The 21,235-nt window shown below is 35.9% G+C and overlaps 1 protein-coding gene across 2 annotated transcripts in view; it reads right to left on the bottom strand.

The window, feature by feature from the left end:
- LOC140781214 (protein SWEETIE) overlaps window positions 1–21,235 on the bottom strand; it is a 67,531-nt gene that overhangs the window by 5,040 nt on the left and 41,256 nt on the right. The window contains exons 25-43 of one of the 2 annotated variants that reach the window (XM_073127103.1): window positions 19,690–19,846; window positions 16,672–16,821; window positions 16,438–16,487; window positions 16,173–16,272; window positions 16,034–16,090; window positions 15,162–15,229; window positions 12,672–12,765; window positions 6,192–6,409; window positions 4,607–4,754; window positions 4,443–4,511; window positions 3,889–3,945; window positions 3,589–3,675; window positions 3,378–3,506; window positions 3,044–3,244; window positions 2,490–2,948; window positions 2,101–2,154; window positions 1,547–1,644; window positions 1,283–1,376; window positions 980–1,118 (exon numbers count right to left, since the gene is read on the bottom strand). In XM_073127103.1, the coding sequence (XP_072983204.1) occupies window positions 980–1,118; window positions 1,283–1,376; window positions 1,547–1,644; window positions 2,101–2,154; window positions 2,490–2,948; window positions 3,044–3,244; window positions 3,378–3,506; window positions 3,589–3,675; window positions 3,889–3,945; window positions 4,443–4,511; window positions 4,607–4,754; window positions 6,192–6,409; window positions 12,672–12,765; window positions 15,162–15,229; window positions 16,034–16,090; window positions 16,173–16,272; window positions 16,438–16,487; window positions 16,672–16,821; window positions 19,690–19,846 (2,429 nt within the window). The remainder of the gene's footprint in view (window positions 1–979; window positions 1,119–1,282; window positions 1,377–1,546; window positions 1,645–2,100; window positions 2,155–2,489; window positions 2,949–3,043; window positions 3,245–3,377; window positions 3,507–3,588; window positions 3,676–3,888; window positions 3,946–4,442; window positions 4,512–4,606; window positions 4,755–6,191; window positions 6,410–12,671; window positions 12,766–15,161; window positions 15,230–16,033; window positions 16,091–16,172; window positions 16,273–16,437; window positions 16,488–16,671; window positions 16,822–19,689; window positions 19,847–21,235) is intronic. The other variant, XM_073127104.1, reaches the window with a different exon arrangement.

The raw sequence follows: 21,235 nt of genomic DNA, 5'->3' as shown, positions 1-21,235 counted from the left end.
AAGTTTTGAATTGTGAATAAGTTAATATATTTTTTAAGTTTCTAGGCTTCATATATAAGTAATTTTTATTTTCTTATTTTCTTGTCATTTTTTCTAAATTTTTAAAAAATTGTGTATTTTTAAATAATATTTAGAATTTTATGTAATTATAAAATAGTCTGATCTACTATGAGCGGCTAATACAGCCGATACATATCGTTTTTCTGGACAACAGATACTAATCCCGATTCTAATACTAGGAACCTTGCTTTCATGCAGCACATTTCTCTTAATCTCCTAGCAAAATAGCACCAAAGATGCTTAGTTCGATTGTGATCCACACTTAACTACTGCAAAAGGTGCACTTTGTGGGAACAGATGGATCTTGTTAAAGGAAGAAAATCACAAATTTCCTTTCTGATTTCCATGTAAGTTATATATGATGAATTGATGTTCAACCTACTAGCTAAGCAAAGTATATCTTAAGTGGGTTTCTTTCTTTCCTCCATATGTATGCAACTGTGAGATCTATAAATTCCTCCATCTAATCTTCCAATCCCTTTTCATATTGACTTCCTTTTTATTTTCCATTTCCATATCTATTTGGTCTAATGGTGTGAGGCATCCTGTATGTTGTGACTTGTGACAATAACAATCATGCTAAAATGCACAAATTGACAACATTACAATACTACATGATCTTTTTGTTGAAAGGTTAAGTTTGTTGCAGGTGACATCAAAGACCTTTGATTTTAGGGAATATAAAACTTACCAAATTAGTCAAGTGATACCTTGCCACTTTTGAGCATCATTTATAAGTGTAATATCTTTTATCAAATGAAACCATACGATTTGCTACAAATGAAATTAAGTTTAAGGTAGACTATATTTCTTTAGGACCTAGTTTAGGATTAACATAAAGAGATTACTTTAGAATATAAAGAAAAATAATAATATAACACGTTATGATGACTAGAAGAGCAATGATAATCAGAATTACCTTTGAAACATTTCTTCAAAAATGGTGCTATATTCTGGAGAAAAGAGATTATTTTTGACAAGTATAGGTTACTTGAAGCTCTTTTGAATGATTGGTAACAGACTGATACAAGTGATGCTGCCAATTTCCATTGGTGCTGCTATAGACAAAAGAACATCCCCTAAGATATGATGGTACGATACAAGACAAGTAACATGTAAAAACTTGACTTATCTTGTCCTTCTAAAAATATGAGAACCTCAAATTCTAAAGCAGATTAAAGGCAGGAGAGTATTTCTGAGAAAGCTATTGGCTTTGACGCACCTTATTTTTCATTCGACAAGCCATTATCTCAGCTGTAATAGATAATTCAGAAAGCAAAGCACCACTTGAATGATCTTGAGAACTCGCATTAGTACTGCATCAATAATCATAAACAAGTAGCTGAGTTCAATCCTTTATGACTTACGTTTAAGGGGTATGAAACCATAAATTGCAAGCAGCCAACAGGATGGATCATTACAACGTCATGTCAATGACATTATTCCTGTGATACATATCTAGGAAATACCATACAAAGAAAATAACCTTTGAAATGCCAAGATGAGGTAATGGGTACATAGTTCCATCACTGCAAATGCAAAGTCTTCCACCCAAAAAAAATTCTCAGGACACAACTGAGCAACCTGTTCAAAAAGGTGGATATTAGGCCAGAACAATTTTCTAAGAAATGATATAAGATAGATGTGCCTAAATAAGTAATAATACAGCAGATAACTTGCAATAACATCATACTAAAACAATAAAGACTTGGAACTATTACTACAAAAGCAATGAATTGGGTTAGCTCCATCCCCTGCAGATCCAATCTAATTAAGTCCAAGTGCAGGTTCACATTTTGGGCTCCTAGGTCTTACACAAGCACACAACTATACAGACATAAAATTCTACAGAACTCTTTCTCACAGCAAAAATTATATATATCAAGATGAGTACCAACTGATTCCAAGATTAAGCATAAGGAGTTTGTTTATGTTATCCTTGTTCTGCTATATATAAAACACATTAGTAAACAAGCCTTCCAACTTCTTAATTGCTGCTTTTACTACTGAAGTTTTATTCAAGCCTCAATAGTAGTTTACCTGAGATACTAAATTTAGGGCAAGGCCACCTGAACAATCAGCATATACAAGAACCTGCAACAAATGATCCAATATTAGGATAAGAACTCATTCTAAAAAGCACTAAAAGATAGAATGTTTGGTATTGAATCATACAAGATTCTTGCACAGTGAACCAACAAAGTTACAAGAGATAGAATATGGATCATACAAGAATTTTGCTCACTGTAAAAGATGGATACAGAAGAAAATGAAGCAACTAAATATCCTACATACAAAATGTAATTTGCACTTATTTTGCAAAGGACTCATTTTCATAATATATGTATAGTGTATGAGGGAAAGTTACAGAAAATAAAAATGCTAAAGAAAATGTTCCCCAAAAGGTATTTAACCTGAAAATATCTTACCTGAAGGAGTTCTTTGCAGATATCCAATTGAAGAAATTCCTGGCTGAAAAAGACTTCCTTTGAAAGCGATAGAAATACCGGCAAGGCAATCTCATATGATTTCACATCATTTGGCCCGTGGATCAATAAATATCGACAAAGTTTCTCCTTATTATGAGGAAGAACCATCTTAGCTGGCTCATCCACTATTGGTTCCTGAAAATTAAATAGAACAAGCAGTGACAGCCCCCAAAGAAAATGAAATTCATTGCTTTCCAATTTGACCATGCTGCGCCCAGATATTAATGAAGTCTCGCCTAGATCATCAGCATCATAGTTCATAGATCTGTTCATTTCAGACTCCCCTGGAACTGCATCTAATGCAGTTGCCTGCAGAATTAATGGCCAAGATTCATCGAGATTTTTCTGAACCTTGGACGAAACCAAAAGTGACTGAATTCCATCAAGAAATGGCTTGTGCTGCAAGAAAGAAGAAGATAGCCATAAAAAAGAAAATTTAACTTTAAAAGAAATATATTGGAGAACACAACTTGAAGGTTCATAGATAATCTTACATTAAATTTCAAATGTAAGCCAAAGCAGATATAACAGTAGTCCTTGAGAAGACTGATCCAGTACTTGCCTAAGACGGTTGAGCTATTAGCAAGGAGAGGTGTCAACTGCAGATACTCATCTGGAACATTTTTCTGTTCCCTCAGGAATTGATATACATAGCATTTTATGGAGGCATGGGCAGCCAGAAGTCGTACTTTGATCTATCATATAGGATGCATGTGTATGTAAGATAAATCCTCTACAATCTAGTTGAAGAGTTATGATAAATGTAAGAAAATAAAAAATGTCTAACTAGTACAGTTCCAGTAAATTCTACTAGAAGATCAGCAATACCTTGCAAGCAACCCACTCAGCAAATGATGGATAGTACAGGTCTTTCATATCACTTAGTGGGCGTGAAATTAATGAAAATAGGCGATTAAGAGCAATCCGATCCCCACCAATGATTCTGCTCGTCAAGATCTAAATTTTAAAAAAGTAGAGTTTATGTAACCTTCCAGCTGCAAGACTAAAAAATTCAAAAATAAAAGGAGAGACTGTGGACCTTTGTAGCCAGCTCAAGACCAGCCTCCAAGAGAAGAGGGCCAGAGGCAGTGCTGATAGCAGATCGAACAGCTGAAGCAAGCTGAGCCTGCATTTCAACGAACTTAACATCAATATATAAATTCAACTATACAAGTGTGAAAATATGAAAGTATCCTACTGTTTTCCATTATATATTCATCTTGGTTTAACCTGTCAGTGCTTCTTTAAAAGAGCAGGAAATGCTACAAATCATATAGAATACACAACTCACTGGCAAAAGCAATTGGCATTTCATGAAGTCAAGAGATCTGGGACTAACCTGATACTGTTCCAATAAGATGTGCCCAGGAAATTCTGGATCTGGCGTCTTGCCAAACTGAAAGGTACATTAAGTACTAAGTAAGAAGTATCTCCCAGAAACTTTTATTATTGAATGCCACCAAATAGATACAACAGTATAAAAAAAGAAAGAAATTTCCACTATGACCCAACAATTTAACTTTTTCTCTAAAACCTAAAAATATTTGATATACTAAAAAGTTGTACTTTGAGAACCAAATAGTAAATAATAATTCACACCAAGTCCAGCATAAACAAATATATAAACAGTAAAACACAACTTGGGATTAGAAAGCTTGTAGGACAAGCTATAAAACAGAAGCATTTGAATTCACTATGGAATACCCTTATGTTTTACAATTCGAAAGTATGCAAGAAAGTGAAACCACTAGCATTAACTGAAAATATAGATATTTCTGGTCTGCAATACTATATCAGTCATAGCCCAAGCAACATATAATCACACAATATATAAACATAAGAGTACTAAATAAAATGTTTAGCAAGGTCATTCCAGGCTTTGTTATCCAATACCTTGTCCATTATGATACTCAGAAGCCTCAAGCCTATTGGTTGCATACCTTCGAATTTTCCAGTGCTTATCTGTAGTACAGAATATTAGTCAACTTTTCATATATGACTATGCCTATTTTGCAACAGGAAGCAGTGTTCACTCAATATAAACTAAAATGTAGTACCTGATAAGAAAGTGAGACCAGCTCTTGTAGGTTAAGCACTAGCCAATCATTTGAGGTACTGTTCCCTTTCGCTATCTGGGTCCTTGCTAAAGAGAGATCAAAATGTGCAGGATCTGTTCCAACGGCAGTTGGTAGAAAACTCAAACACCTATTTCACAGAAATGTTGCAACAATGACCCAAATTTTTTTCCAGTGAAACTATATATTCATAGCACACAACTCAGAATTCAAACTAACAAAAGATAGAACCTCATGATGAGAGAAAGAAGTAACCAGAAAACCCAAACATACTAAGTTAGCAGCATACAAACAGACAGTTCATTAGTGATAATAAACTATCTTTGTGAACAAAGCCCCTGATTTGAAGTTAGGTTAATACAGATTATATAGATAAATGGGAATTGCAAAGTCCAGCTTACCTTACGATAAAAAATGAGCATGATTTTTTTCTGTTTTGACAATTAGATCAGGCCCTATCTGTTATATGGCAGCTGTCAGAATGAAACTAAATATTATCTTTTTATCTTTAAGTCACTTCCTCACTGAAATTCAATCCAGCAATTTTCTAAATGATATATACCTTTTATGCATGAATTTACATATAGACGTCCAATATTAAGCTGTGTCAACCATGTACCGAACCAAGCCTAACCCAGCCAGTTCAGTGTGATTAGTTTCAACTTTCAAATTCAATGCAATCAGGTTCACGATTAAAAGTATCTTATCTATTTGAGCTAAACAGACTCAAGTTTGAGCTAGCCATTGCCAGCTCGAGCTTCGCTCTTTATTAAATGAGACGAAAACTCAAGCTGAGCTGCAAATGACCGAAGCTTGAGTGGCTCAGAAGCTTCCGTGACACCCTTAATAAAGACCATCTTAAGACACATGCCCAAGGGTCAGCAATTATGGTTGTTACTATAGAAGAACATGCACAAAGGATCTTTATACATGTACCAAAATAAAAGAACAAGAGAACTCCAAGGCATGCAAAAGACATGCTATTATAGGTTGCGCTGTTTCAAAGGCCATATCCACTACGACAAGTGTCAGCAAGCATGTGCAGCAACAAGTATCATATGAACATGGTATCAGCAAGAAAGCATGCTGTAGCATGTAAAATCTTAGACAAATAGTCCTTGTCAGCATCATAACAGTTCTGACAATATATTTTATGATAATCTATAAAGTTATCAACCCGTGTATTCTTCAATTTCTTGAGGGATTATCAGATGAAAGCTCACAAGTCATAATTCCAAAACATAGTTCTAAAAGGACTTCTGTAGTACGCTCCTTGTTGTTATTTATTAGGGAAGTCTATCCTCGTCCTAGAGTACAAAGGAATGCAGTCAGAATATATGACGTGGTAATCATAAAAAGAGAAGAAAGAAAGCAGAAGGCAAAAAGGCTAGATGCAAACATAGTTGAACGAAATATCTGTCTCTTGCATTCCAAATTAAAGTAAATCATGTGTTATCCATAATAGCATGCCAATGTTTGCTAACACGTTACTGCATAACAGAGAAACAAGAAAAGAAGAAAGTTTGTACAAATTGACAGTCAACAATAGCAAGTTAAAGAGACATACTCTGCAGCAAAAACCTTCGTCCGATATCTAAGATGTTTATTTCTCCTAGCAAAATCATTGATGCTAGAAGCAAGCCCCTTTATTTGCTCCCCTTTAGAGCTAGTAATCATGTCTTCATCATCTTCTCCATAAGATACTGTTTTTTCACCTTCAAAGACACCATGGCCTGAACTTGAAAGACTCACAGAAGCATTCCTTCCTAGTGATGTTGCCAGAGCCTAGACATAGCACCCTATGTAATTGTACAAGTATTGACATATTGGCAAAAGTAGCTCTTTCGATAAGCATGGAATGATCAAAATTAAGTATTCATGTATCACACTACCACCTACCAAGCATAACAAAATGGTTTGACCAAACTGTACACACCACTTGACTAATCATAGAAGTTCACGTAGACACATTACAACCAGACTTAACTTGATTATTCCTTGTATTATGAACTATTAATAGCAGTTACAACAGAAAAATATTTTCCTTATAATGTTTATTATACAGAAAAATGCAAAAGACGATTCACTCGAAAGAGATGAATGCAAGTAAAAGGATTCAATCATGGTACATTAAAACAGGTTGGAATAATATAATCAAAATGTCTTCCTCGCAATATTTATAATAAACATTTATATCCAAATTCATGCAGCAACCATTATTTGAGAGTTCATTTCGCTACTATTTAAACTCCTTGGTTTCTTGCCATTGTATAATAATGATGAGATAATGAATGAAAGTCATTTGTAATGAGAGGCACATGGTGGTACGGTGTCCACACTCCGCACAACCTTTAATGTGCGGAGCAAACAAGAAATTAGGGATTAAAATTTACATTCTGACAGAAAAGAATTAAAAGAAAAATACACTTTACCCCCTATAGTTAGGCCTGATATCAAGGTACACTATGGGACTTTCAATTTAAGAACTTAGCCCTTCTATAGTCCATACCATTTTACAACCATTTGATAGCTGACAAGAAAGATGCCAAATGGCACCATTACCCATCATCTCCCTATTGCATCTTAACAGACTCCAATTATGAGAACACCCTTGCCAAAGCCCAAGCACTATCCAGATCTCAATCCCAAACCTTTTCCCATCCCATTGCTAAATCCCAAGGCTGTATCCAAATCCTAATCAGTAATCCCAATCACATTCCCTTCCTCCTATTAATTTGTCAAATCCAATTTTGCTCCTAATTGCAATCCCAATACCTTCCTCCTCCAGTCACTTCCCCAAATCTTAAGCCCCACCAAAATCCCAATTGCATCCTCCTATTGTTACCTCAGCAAAGCCTAAGCTCTTCCCGATCCCAATTCGGCAGTAGCTCCCCTTCCTGTAGAAGGGAGAGAGCAATAAAAGATAGGGGATGCCATTAAGAATCACCAATATAGCTTACTGAGATCCACTAACTGAGGCAAGTTAGAGTAGTGTCAAAAGCAAGACAGGAACAAGGGAGGAGATAGGTTCGTATAGGTTATATAGGAGATGATGGAAGTTAAAGTTTTTTTCTTTTATATTCTAACCATGGTTTCCAAAATTGGCTGATCCTGAGTTGGATTGGCTGATCAGGATCAACCATAACTAATCCCAATCTAGACCGAAACAAAGTGACCGGTTTTTGTCTGGGATCGACCAATTTTGGTCGTATCAACTGGATCAATTAGCTCGTTTCGATCGTATCGGTTGGAACTCGGCCGTATTGATAGAAACTAAACTTTTTTAAGAGTCAATTTGAATCTAAAATGTATCTAACCTATAATTGATGTTCTCAACTGCTGTCTTTTCAAGTTTTAATTTTTATCCTCTATCTCTCTCACACATTCTATTCTCACCCTCACACTTCACTGAGCTCATCACTGACCTGATGAGCCCCTCTGGCTACTCCATATGCTGGTGAACTTGGATGAGTGTTTTTTCTCTCATTTCTCTTCTCTCATTTTCTCACCCACTCTTTTATCTTTTCTTACTACTACAGAATAAAAATGAAGAGACAGATCTCTCATCTCTCTCTTTACTGTTGTTTTGCAATAGTAATTTACAAGTATAAATTCTACAAGATTCAAGTTGGAATTCATCATTTTTTAGTGATTTTTTTAAAGTTTTTAGGCTTAATATGTGACTAATTCTTATTTTCTCATTTTTCTGTTACTTTTTCTAATTTTTTATAATTTTTTTTGCATTTCTAAATAATATTTAGAGTTTTACGTAGTAAAAGATAATATGATCCAATATGGGTGGCCGATATGACTGATACGTATTGTTGTTTCTAACGGTCGATACTGACCAATACCAAGTTTCGGAATCATAATTCTAACTAAGTTCACAATGGCCATTAATGGTGTTTTTGCAGAACCTAGAGGCAACTTGATCCATAGGTATAGCTTTATGTGGGGCATATTGGCATCAAGATAGCACAACGCTTCTAGCATATGAAATTCTTATAAAGTGATACGAAATATAAGGGAGTTAAGTGCCTATTGAGGTGGCAATTCTAAATGAAGGAATAAAACTACCATCATCACCATCAACTTCCTCGAGCTCGCCGCGGCTGCTACCAGTGCCCACTTCTAGAACTAGTGGGAAAGAATAACTTGAAGAGAAAGAGAAAGAGGAAGAAGGATAACAACATCCAAATAGTCTCCCTTCCCCTATTAACTTAGATTTAGAGGCTAATTGTAATTGTGGTACATAAAAGCTAGGATGAAACTAAAGTTGAGGAGGATATGTATCAGTATTATCGACTTACTGCAGTCATGTTTGCCTAAGTATTCCTCACACTATTTGCCCATCATTTGAGCTTGATGTTCATGGCGCAACCTAGCAAGATGCACATAAACATTTCTTAGGTAGGGACCCAATTATGTTATGATCCGACCTCAACTACCCGATCAAGCTTAGATGCAAAGAAGCAGTCCGCGCAATCGGAGAAAAATATTCGTTAAATATTCTCTCGTAGTCAGAAAATTACAAAACCAGATGAGTTCAATCCGTATCTTCCTGATTTACGTCACGCCCTTTACAAATTCTGACTACAGCTAGCACAAAAATAGGCAAAGTTCCGGTGGAGGTGGAGATGACGGGTGATGAAGATGAAGGTGGTGATGGAATGGTTGCACGAGGTGCTGTTGGGTGAAAGAAAAGGGGGGAAAAGGTGGTCGAGATCCCAAGGAGGACCTGACAGTTGAGGGAGGCTAGGAGTAACCGATGTCAAGGGAGCACATGGCTAGGGTTTGAGCGAGGAGGGAGAAGATTTAGAATAGAGGAAGAAGAAAGGTTAATACTAGGGGTGTAAACAAGCCGAGGCTGAGTGAGCCGTCTCCGACTCAGGTTCGGCTTGTAATTAATTTCGAGCCTTAGAATTGGGCTCGGGCTTGGCTCAGCTCAACTCGAGTCGAGTTCTAGCCAGACCGAGCCTGAGCTAAGCTCAAGCTTGAAATAAGAACTATTATCAAGCCTCATTCAAGCTGAGCTAGATCGAGCCCAAGCAGAGCCACAAAAAGAACCCAATCCCCTTCCCTTTATCCTCCTCCCCTTCTCCAAATACTTCGACCACCATCGCAGTAGCGGCTTGGCATAGGAGGACGAGGCGGCATTTGCATTCCTTAGTCATTCCTTCCATAACCCATCACTGTTGGCGAGCATCGACGGCAGACCTCCTCCAATTCAGCCCGCCTCGGCTCCGCTAACCGTTGTTGTGGTGGGAGACCGCAAAGATGTAGATCAGGTTAAGGAGCGTGCGGCGGTTGCAGACGTAGAGTTGGCCGGTGGGAGCTATGGAGGGCGAAGGAGACGAGGCGGCGGCTTGGCGTCTTGGCAAAGGAGGGCGAGGCAGCACCGCGCCAACTCAAGGAAACAAGCACGGGTACTGATTGCCAAAGGAGGAGTCGGGGATGTGAGTGTTAGATTTGGGGATTAGGGTTTTCTCAATTCTCAACCCTTTTATACCGAGCCTATCAAGTCGAGCCTGAGTTGGAACCGGCTCAATATTAATTTCGAGCCGGTTTCGACGACTCAGGCTCGGCTCATCTCTAACCGAGTCGAGCCAAACTTGAGCTTTAGTCGAGCCGAGCCCAAGCCGCTCGTTTAAATTGATAGCCCTAGTTAACACAATATTAATTGGTAATCCCAATAAAGTTGCCTTCCACATATTAAAAGGCTAACCAAACAAGCAAAGCTAATAAATAATAAACCTAGAAACAATGCATTCTCGCCGAGCACGTTCGAACGGGTTGAGCATGTTCGAACGGGCAATTTTCCTTCTTTGTATGTACGAACATATGCAAGCGTATGAACTAGGTGTTCGAGAAATTCACGTTCTCTGTATGTGCGAACGTATACAGATGTTCGAACGTGACCTCCCCGCATTCAAACACGACAGCCAGAATTCTTATTCTTCAAGAAAACTAAGAAACCAAAATATGAAAATAGTCCATAGGTCGTATCAATGCACGAGATGACTCAGTGTGGTCTGAATCACATCAACTTGAAATTTCAAACTCATATGGTGGCGATATAATACCTCATTTTATTTGATGACTGCAAATGAAGAATGTAGTTATAACTTATAAGACATCTTATAAGATTGGTTGGTGAACATCATTACTATATAGTATATACCATTCTGTTGATATGCCAACACAAATATGTTTTAGAACCTATCATCTTGCTAATCAGTCACATGTTAAAAAAATAGTTCAAGTATAGCAAAATGAAGCTAAGGCATGCATCTTCATCATTGTCCAATAACAAATAAATGCAGTTTTTAAGACAATACCCAATCAATCCTTTTCACTCCTCCTGATGATTTAGTTTTTAATCATCGAGATCCTTGTGATTTAATACGTTATAGAAATAAGTAATTGTACTCTAGAACTCCTTAAAATTACTCCCTGTGTTCTCAACAAACAAGTAATCTCGCCATAGTAAAAACAAAATAGATTGTGATTGCAAAAATTTGCAATCACAATAGGATCAACAATGACAGTGTCGTGCCACCATCGGTTTAGCACGCCCCTGAGTGCCACTGACACGCATTTATAATATTTTTACAAAAAAATTAGAATATTTAGAAATAATTTTATTTCTTCGGTATGTCAATCTTTAGTTTTTGATTTAAATATATGTATTAGAACCTACATTATAGTGTTTTATCTTTAGATTATTTTTGTAAATGACCTATTTTATGAAAGATAAAACAATACTTAAATATAAATATTATTCAACACATAATATAATTGAATAAATTCATTAAAACTAACATTCATGTCAACTTTTAGTTTTTGGTTTAAATATATGTATTAAAACCTACATTATAGTGCTTTATCTTTACAATATTTTTATAAATGACCAATTTTATTAAAAAGAAAATAAATATAATATTATTTAATACATAATATAATTGAATACATTTATTAAAACTAATATTAATGATTGAACACTTCATAATATGATTGAATACTCCATAATATAATTGAACACATAATAATATTCAAAACATAATATTGATTGATAATAGTTTAATAATTAAAATTAATATCCAGTTGAATGTAATATGATGAAAAGGATTAAAGACTTCATTTTTTGGCATAAAAATAACACGAGAATGTTGCACTAAAACTATCGATAATTTTCAAAACTTATCCACTAATAGTATTACTTATTGTAATGTTCACATAGTCTTCATACAAACAAAAATTTTGTAATTCTTCTATGATATGATATGGATATTGAATACGTACGAAAACTAAAGTTAATTTAATGATGATTGATGAAAATAGAAATTTTTTTTATAAAAAAGGCTCCATATGTTGTGCCGTGCCACTACCGACACGGGGCATGTCGACCAGCACAGCTATCCTTGTATAGAATCACTATTATAAAGACAAGACCATAAGGAATAGAAATTTGTAAACCAGAGGGGTCTCTGTGACTTTTTGAAGTACCTGTTTATGCAAGTTTTGAAGTACATGTTTATGCAAGTAGGCAAGTGGCTGACTTTTCGAGCACTTTATAATATCATAGTACTAGCTGACTTTTTCATGTACATATTTCATCTCATGGAAGAAAAAAGGTACTTGCACAATTTCAATGGAAGTGCAGAAGAGAATGGATTAGGTCAAATTATAGACGACCAAAAAAAGTCCTTAATCATAGACATTCGAAGTTTAGAACAAGTAACAAGATTTAAGTCCATTGTTTTTCCTCCTTTTGTAACCTTCTTTTCTTTCCATGTATTAGTGTATGTTTCCTTAGGATGGCTGGGTTGTCCAATAGCAGAAAATATAAAATGAAATAAAAAAATTGCTATATGACAAAATTTTAATAATGTAATGCGACTTGCATACAATAACAATAAAATAATATTAGTTTGTTTGTCTTCAATTGGGAAAACACTGAATTCTGTATACAAGTGATCAAGAATAGTAATGTATAGAAGACAATGTCCTCAGATTTATAAGTATAAATAAAGGGTAATCTACATACCATACTCCGCAATATTCTCAGCCATCGTGATGGACATAAAGGACATGAAGCATAAAGCAACTTGTTGATCGTTGCACGAACCAAACTTGCAATCCTATAAACAACAAACTTAGCTAGTGAGATCACAAATTCACAACAACATGCTAACATAAGATATTATTACCAAAGATCATGTAGCATTAAAAGCCAGGAAAATGATATTCCAACAGAAACAGATACAATTTTTACTCATTATGTTCCATCAGAATGAAAAATATTAAAAGCAATCATTAGAGCTTGAATTTCTAGATGCCAAAAGCATATGATTAAGCATAAAAAAAAGAACAATAAATATGAATCAAGAAAAAGGATATTATCTTTGAACATGACAAAGTGAAAAACTGGCAACTTGTAATGATCTCCCTCCTCTTGTTTAATTTCACTCACTTCAAACTACCACTTCAAAAATATTCCAATGATAGAAAAGATGTCTGCCGCTCAACAACTAACTAATCCATACAAACAGAACAAAATACAAATCTTAAGAATATTCAATATTCAAAACTCAAACGAATCTTTACCAAATTCAACATATTTTACTACTATTCACAAAAAAACTCGGTAATTATAATTAAAAGATATTACATGCTGTTGACGTTTGATATTCTATGGTGATATGCCTTGAGAGACAGAGTTAACTTGCTAAAATTTAAGTCAATCTCGTCATTGCAAATTTGCAAAATTATACCAGACCCTGAGAACCTGTCCTTTGTGTACTGCAGTTTTACCATTAGACATATATTAGTGTTTCCTATGCTGTTTAGATTAGATCATTAGAGATTAAAAGAAAATTAGAAAAATCATTTTTCCAATAAATACATCCTAGTAGAGCATGTCGTCACATGCAAAGTCAGTGTTCCTTGTAATTTAAGATAATTTTCCCCTGACAATCTGTAATTTAAACTAAATCACCTATCACTGCTATACATGCCATTTCAAATGCCACTTCTCAAGGTATGTGCCCTTCTCTCCCTCCATTCCTCTCCCTAACCTCTCTTTGTGCCAATATGATTCACGGAAGTCTGTGCTGACAAGATGCCACTCCACCCCATATGAAATGGATCTTAAATCCTTACCAAGAAAGATTTTTGAAAACCACCATGTAAGAAATGATGTTATTAGTTCATCATCTTTGACAACTCAGAAGACAGTATGTGCACAGCTCGACACATCTTGTGCCAACATGGTGCTGACAGTTAAGTGGGGTCTATTTGTGGTATATATAACTGGTGATAGTAGCATTTGATGTCCATCCAAATGCACCTCACTGGTGATAGTAGCATTTGATGTCCATCCAAATGCACCTCCTCTTTCGCCTTTCACCCTTGTACATTGCCCAAATCCACCTCTATCATCACCATTCACCATCATAGCACTTATGGTTCAACATTGGGAGAGGTGACGAGTCTTCATGATAGAGTGGGGATTTAGAGTTAGGGATTTTAGCTTTAAGTAAATCAATTCAGTTCAGCCTAGATAGTAACACTTTAGCCGACTGACATCCGAGAAATCTTGACTAACATAATCAAGTATTCATCAGGCCTAATAGTGGAGTTAACCCAATCTAATCACATTAAAAATCTCTAATTGGCCCTCCCTACTGCTCTGCCCCCCTCTCATGTGTCTTAAGTTGCCAGAATAAGAGCTTGTTAGAAACAAAGTTCCAAATATATCAGTATCGGTATTGACCAGTAGAAATATGAGACATATCGGCTGCCGTTTTGATATTAAGCTATTTTTAAATTAGATAGAATTCTAAAAAAAATCATAAAATGCAGGAAAATTCTAAAAAAATTAGTATAAATGATCAAACAATAAGAGGATTCAAATTACTCACTTAAACTAGTGAGAGAGGATTGTTGCGTCGGTCAGCAAGCCTCATGCCAATCGGCATGCAATGTGCCAATCCATGACGAGCCATGTATCGCCCTTATCAAGAGATACAGGCATAGTATCAAGCAGCACCCATTATGTGCCGCTTGAAACCAATAAATTTAAGCCAAAATTGTTCTTTGTGGCAGAACCTTTACCAAACAAAGAGTGGGAGGAAGATAAGAAAAAGCAAGAAAAAGAGAAGAAAGAGAGGAGACTGAAATGCCTAGTATTGGATCGGTATCGGTCGATTCTTTGAACCATAGTTAGAATAGTGAGGTAATCAAATACTTGGTTCTAGTTTGAAATCTTATAGGGCATTTTCCCTTTGTATCTAAGAGATTACATGTTCAGTCTTAGAAATAGCCTCTTCAAAAATGAGGTAAGGTTGGGCAAATCTCCCCTCCTTAGACCCTACCTTGGCAGAAGCCTCATACACTGGGTCACCCTATTTTTCCTGTTTTACTTGCTTGGAGTATTATTTTATATTTCAATTTTCTAGCATTGTGCTTCTCAAAAATAAAGGAATTAAAGATATACATTAAATTTTTTGCATATTGAGAATGCCAAGACACATACTCAGAATCGGTTTCCTCATCAAGCATACTGAACAAGTTCTCTTCAATGTTCTCATCAATCACAGAAATCTGTCAAACAAATTTGCGACCATATAAGCAATGAACAAAGAGATCACAATTATATTTCACATGTAAGATAGCTAATTAAAATCATAAAAAGTTGCATGTTTCAGAAAGATAAGTTAATTCAAAGTGAACATCAGAAATTAGTGCCTAACACAACTAGTACAATATGCCATGGAAAAAGTTTGATTTATTTTAATTTTTAAGTAGAAAAGCTTAGATTACACTAAACCATCTGCATGTCCAAATTTTGCAGACTATCTCCAACCAGAAGAGAAGAAATAAATGATTGTTAGGGTGAACATTTCTCTTAAGATACTTTACTAGGACAATGATCTCACTTAAATGATCACTACTTCTCAGGGGAAGAGCAGCATATTGTAGTCACCATATAATTAAGACAAATATCGTACTATCCATTCAAAATTATCCTACCAGAGGAATTTTTAAGAGCACTAGTTCGCAATTATGAACTAACAAATGGAAAACTTTGAAACCTGCCCAAAATTAATGGGAGTAGCAGAGAAACATACCCAATGGCATATATTTGAGTTTGACAGAGTAAATCTAAAGGGTCACTAGACAGATCTTGAACAGTTCTATTAATGATTCTACTGTTCATTTTGACTACTGACTAGATATTTAAGTCTTAACTATGTGGGAGCATTGCATCCTTTGACACATCTATAGGTTTACAAAATAATTGGGTCACATTAATGATAGCAATCAGTGTAGATAATACAAAAAATGGTTTGCCAGTGATATAGTATATATAAAAAGAGACAAGTGCATATCATTAAGCAATTTTACCGGATCCTTTTCAATCAGATGGTGCAGCGTTGATACAGCAAGATACCTAAGGCTTGGCTGTTCCAATGAGAAATTAGAGTTTAAAAAAAAGAAAAGAGAAACATAACTACCAAGTATATCAATTATAGTTAAACATTACTTGTTTTGAGGAGAGCGTTGGAAGAAGACTTATAACATGATAATGCACAGGGATAGCTTGGGGAGCAAAAATAACAAGCTGTTGGGTGAACCTAACAGACCTGCAAGAACAACATATGGTCATTTATTATATAGTACCGTACAATTTTTTTTTAACATATTAAACACCCTACAGCACATAAAATACAGAAAGAGCAGATATGTTAAAAAAAAAAGTCACTACCCTATCCAAAACAATAGTTACAGATAATGAGATAATGACATACTCAAGAAGGGTTGCTGTCTCTTTGCAGGAGCTTATTTCTGCAATAACAGACTGCAATAAAAAATTCAAGTTAACACAAATTTCACTATTTGAAGAAATTAGAAGAGCAAAGATCAAAGCCAGATCACTTCTAAGCTAAGCAAGAAGCACTTGCTCAACAACATAAATACCACAAGAACTGACTAGGGGAGAGAAGAGCAAGCCATTAAAACTATTAGTTCATTCATAGCTAAACCTTGCAACGCGAAAAGAATGTACTCCCAGGAGCAAGCTCAGGACCAAGAACAGCAACTATCACATTTATAAGATGACCTATCTCCTGTCTGAGATCAAGATAGCCATTCTCTTCCAACAAAAGAATTTCCATAGCAAGGAAGAGTGTTGCCTATGGAGCACAAAAGAAAGCAGAAATATATGGTCAGAATTAAGCATAAACAGATAATCCCATTCATTTATTGAACTGGTATGTCAAATAGATTTTTGTGGTCTAGGAAGAAACAGCCTTTTGTCCTTAAAAATGTTTTAATAAATAATAAGTAAATGAGAATAAATCAACAACAATGGCAAACACATATTCAGTACAAAATATGGAATTTAATAAGGAGAAACAGTAGAGAGTATCACTTAGTAATGATGTAACAACCTAAAAAACAAAAAAATACTGGCAGAGCATGTGCCACCCCTTACCTCCCCTCCCTGCTTGATAGAGGGTCAAACAGAGGGCGAGGACGGGCAGGCCTAGAGGCCCCCTACGCACGCCACCGGTGGCGTGCAAGGTGTCCAACCCCTCGGGCGGAGGGCTGCCGCCCTCTCCCCTCTTTATTTCCCCCTCCCCCTCCTTTTTTCTCTCCTCATTCCCACATACAGAGCCCTCCCTCACCATTTGACCATTGATGGGATTCTCCCCTTGCCATGGCCAGAGCCAATGATGCCCCCTACCTATCCACTGGGATTAGTGTAACACCATTTATCCTCAATGAATTTTAGTGAGATTTGGCAAGTGGACTGTCCACCTTTTTTGTTATTGCTTGGTATGGTGTTAGAATGTAAATAATTGTCTATGACATGATAACTTGAATACCAAAAGGATACCTACTTGTTTTAACATGCTGCCTGACATAATTGCTATCATTTTGATCGTTATGTAGCATGCTTAGACATGATGGCACACACTATTTCATTTACTTATTCGTGTTGTATAATATTATGTCACTAGCACACATGCACTGTCGTAAAAGGAGTGATCTCTACGTCTCGACAATATACAACACCTCTCTATCTAAAGATAAGGGCAGAGTATATTTATATTATTATTATATAGTAGGGTCCACGCCTGAGGTCTTCATATATAGATTACAAACAATCAGGCAGCTGTTCCGCCGAGCTATGGAAGATTTACTATCGATCGACGAGAGTCAAGTCCTTTATGATATTAAGTTGTAGAGCAAAAGGGTTAGATAATGTAGATCTAGAGGTATCCGATGGCGTAGAGTGAGGACGTCCCTAAGCGACATCTCATAATTTGCTGCACAACAATGTGATAGAGCGGAGGGCTCGAAGGGCAATATTACGATATTAACTCATGTGGTGCGCTTACGACTGTGGTCCTTAATGTGCGATGGCGAACAACTGGCCATGCTGTTCGCCGGATGATAGGCAAGCAATTCTACAATTAGAATCTACCATCACTTGGTGGTTTTTATGTCTGTTGAGTATGGATGGTGGCTAGTAGGGTTTGTATGAGGTGCACTATGCATATGGGGTGGATAGGGTTAGCAGGGGTGAGGCCAAACCGGCTAACTAAATACATGCATGATTCATTTTACTATCACGATGATCAATTGTGTAGATATTCATTCATTCTCCATGACGGGTATATTTTTATCTATGATATTTAACTAGTGATAGTGTTACTTGTTGAACGTTAGGCACATTCCTAGTTGATATATGATGCAGATTGATTGATACTCTAGCGGGAACTCAGTAGCAGTTTATGTCGTAGCGTATTACGCCCCATTTTCTTTCTCATTTCATATTGTACTATTTGTGTGGGGCTTTTATGTTGCCCCCTGTAACTTCCTTTTGGCATGTACTCTTTTATGGGGGACCTTACACCAATATAGACCTCAAATGCTTCTTTTTTTCTCTCAATAATTTTGGCCCCAAACTTTCTTTTCCACCATTAGAGCACCCCAATTGAGCTCCTAATCCCTCACCCACCAACCCACATAAGAGAACCTTAGAAAAAACCAACTAGAATGAGACAACCCAAAACAAAAGAAAGCTAGTAGCTTTCCAAACCTTTGTTTCCTCCTCTTTCCCACGAGATTCAAGTTACTCCATCAAGATTCATCCTTTTGGCAAGCACTTTCAACAACAGAGGGCAAATGAGAAAAGTAGAGAAAGATAGGGGCTTGAGAATACAGAGGGATAAATAAACAATGAGGAGTTAAGGCATGGGACCTCCTCTTTCTCTCTCTAACATTGGTCAGGGCAATGAAAGAATTTCAAAAATAATACTTAATATTAGCTAAGTCACTTAATTATCCTATTATTATAAGTGGAAGGGCAGTTTGGCAAGTTTACTAATTCCATCAATGGCATCAAGAGGATAAGATATTTTAATAGTTCAAAAGGTCATTGTATACCAAAAAAGATTTACGGGGTCATTGTAAAAAATGATGATAGTTTAAGGAGTAAAAAAATTAATTATCTCTAGAAAGAACAATATCTCTAGAAAGAACAATATCTTAGGTTCTCAGAATATATGCATAGACTTTGTCTTGAGCAATGAGCAGATCTTTATTGTCTGTTTTTTTTCAGAAATTACTATCTTAGTTGTGATTTCCTATGTAGGCATGACAGGAACCATGCCATATATGAAGATCTTGGGATCGCGTGAGGAATACCTCAGCTCAAACTTGGTTTCTTGAGAAAAATTCATTCAACTGCAGCTCCTGTATAAGTTAACTTTTAACACAATACTTCATTCCTTGGAATTCCTAGGATATGCCATGATTGGAACTTTCTTAGCATTGTAGAAGTAAATTATGCATACTAGAAAATTCAGTAGTGAGATGGCTGGCTTAGCAGCATCTTTTGACATAACTTACTAGAAGAAACTTAGAAAAGAACAATCAACAAAGAGAAAGCAAGGATTAGCAAAGGAACGAAGAAAGACATTAATAATGAAAACAAGTTATTCGATATCTACAGGGCACCTATACAAGTACATAAATAAACATATAGGTACCTGAACTTGTGAGACATACGATAAGCCAGCAGCTTCAATGGTTAAAAGAAGAGCATGTAATGACCACAATTGTACACTAGCATTTGAATTTTTACCCAATAGAGAAATTGAGCTCACAGTTGCAGGAACCAAAGTAGATAATGCCATTCCTCCTGCACTGCAAACCGAAAACCACAGATAAAACTTGTAATACTGCAAAAAGGAGAATGTAGAATAGTACAGAAAGGTTGACTCAATAAATTCATATAAGGATATGTAGGTAAAGCTATTAGGGTATATATTAACAGATTAATCATCTAATCAAACTGATTTTCTGCTCCTATAATCCTATACTTTGATAGGTAAGCAGAACTTTCAGAAATCAAAATTACAACAAAATGGAAAGAAGTATAAAACAGTTCAACAAAATGGGGAGGCAAGAATGATAAGAAATGTCCAAGTTCTTTCCAACTCCCTTCCTTTACTTCCCTTTAAAATATGCTGCTACACAGCTTAACAGAAATAAATCACACTACTTAACAACAAGCAATGGCTTATGGGACTGGAGCTGCTAGCATGAAGAAGACAGCTGTTCTTCTACATTGCATGCTTACTGTTTTGCAAGGTGGAGAATGATACTGTTACTAATTTCAATTTAGTTGTGTAGCTTGAAAAGATCTACAACATGACGAAGACGTGTAAGTCATTGCACCTCCAACTGAGCCATTCTAAAGTCATTTTTGCTATTTATGAAAATTTAGGGTGGTACCTGTTGATCCGAAAGAAATTGAAGCACTGCAAGAGACAAAATTGATGCAAGCTTAGACATCCACCTACTAAGGGAGTTTTGAATTTTTTTTGTATTCTATATATATATATATATATATTCCAAGGATAAGAATGCCAATCAACACAAGCCCCATCAGTAGGTGTTAGCATGTGGCACGAGGAGTGTCAGTGGCACCATCTGTCCTTGTCATCAATAAGAGGCAATCAACAGCAATTGGCAACATACTGTCCCACAGTAATGGCCATCCTAATATTTTTCCATTGATAAACTAAGTAAAGGATTCTTTCCCAGTTAAAAATCTCCTATTAATAAAATTATGGCCTTGAACTCGCTGTATAAGATGCAAAAGGTTTCCAGGGAAAATAAAATGGCTGAAAACATCTACTTTTCCACATTATTCTATCTCCTTTGTTATTAATTTTTGAAACATCCAACTGTGGCAGTTAGACATAACTCGCTTGCTCCACTCTATCGAAATAAAAAATTATCTTTATGCAGTATACATTGCTGGAAGTCGATCAAGGACAAGCCCGATTCTATTTGTGCATGGCTTGTCTTGCAAATATGCTACATAAGTAGAGTTCCTAAAAAGAGTACAATCATACAAACATTCATCCTTTTTGGAATCCTAAAGGTGGCTGTTCAATTCTCCAAGGGATTGATTCATGCTTGGAAGAAGTAAAAGGATTTCTTTTTGGTATATTTAATAATTAAAAGTAGAGGGGTCATATCATCCGAGTTTACAATTACAATTACCATTTGCATTCATGACATCCA

Source organism: Typha latifolia, chromosome 2 (assembly GCF_019914945.1).
Source record: "Typha latifolia isolate L0001 chromosome 2, TyphaL0001v2, whole genome shotgun sequence".
Taxonomy (NCBI): domain Eukaryota; kingdom Viridiplantae; phylum Streptophyta; class Magnoliopsida; order Poales; family Typhaceae; genus Typha; species Typha latifolia.
Note: the sequence above shows the minus strand (reverse complement) of the source record. Positions and strands in the feature narration are given on the sequence as shown.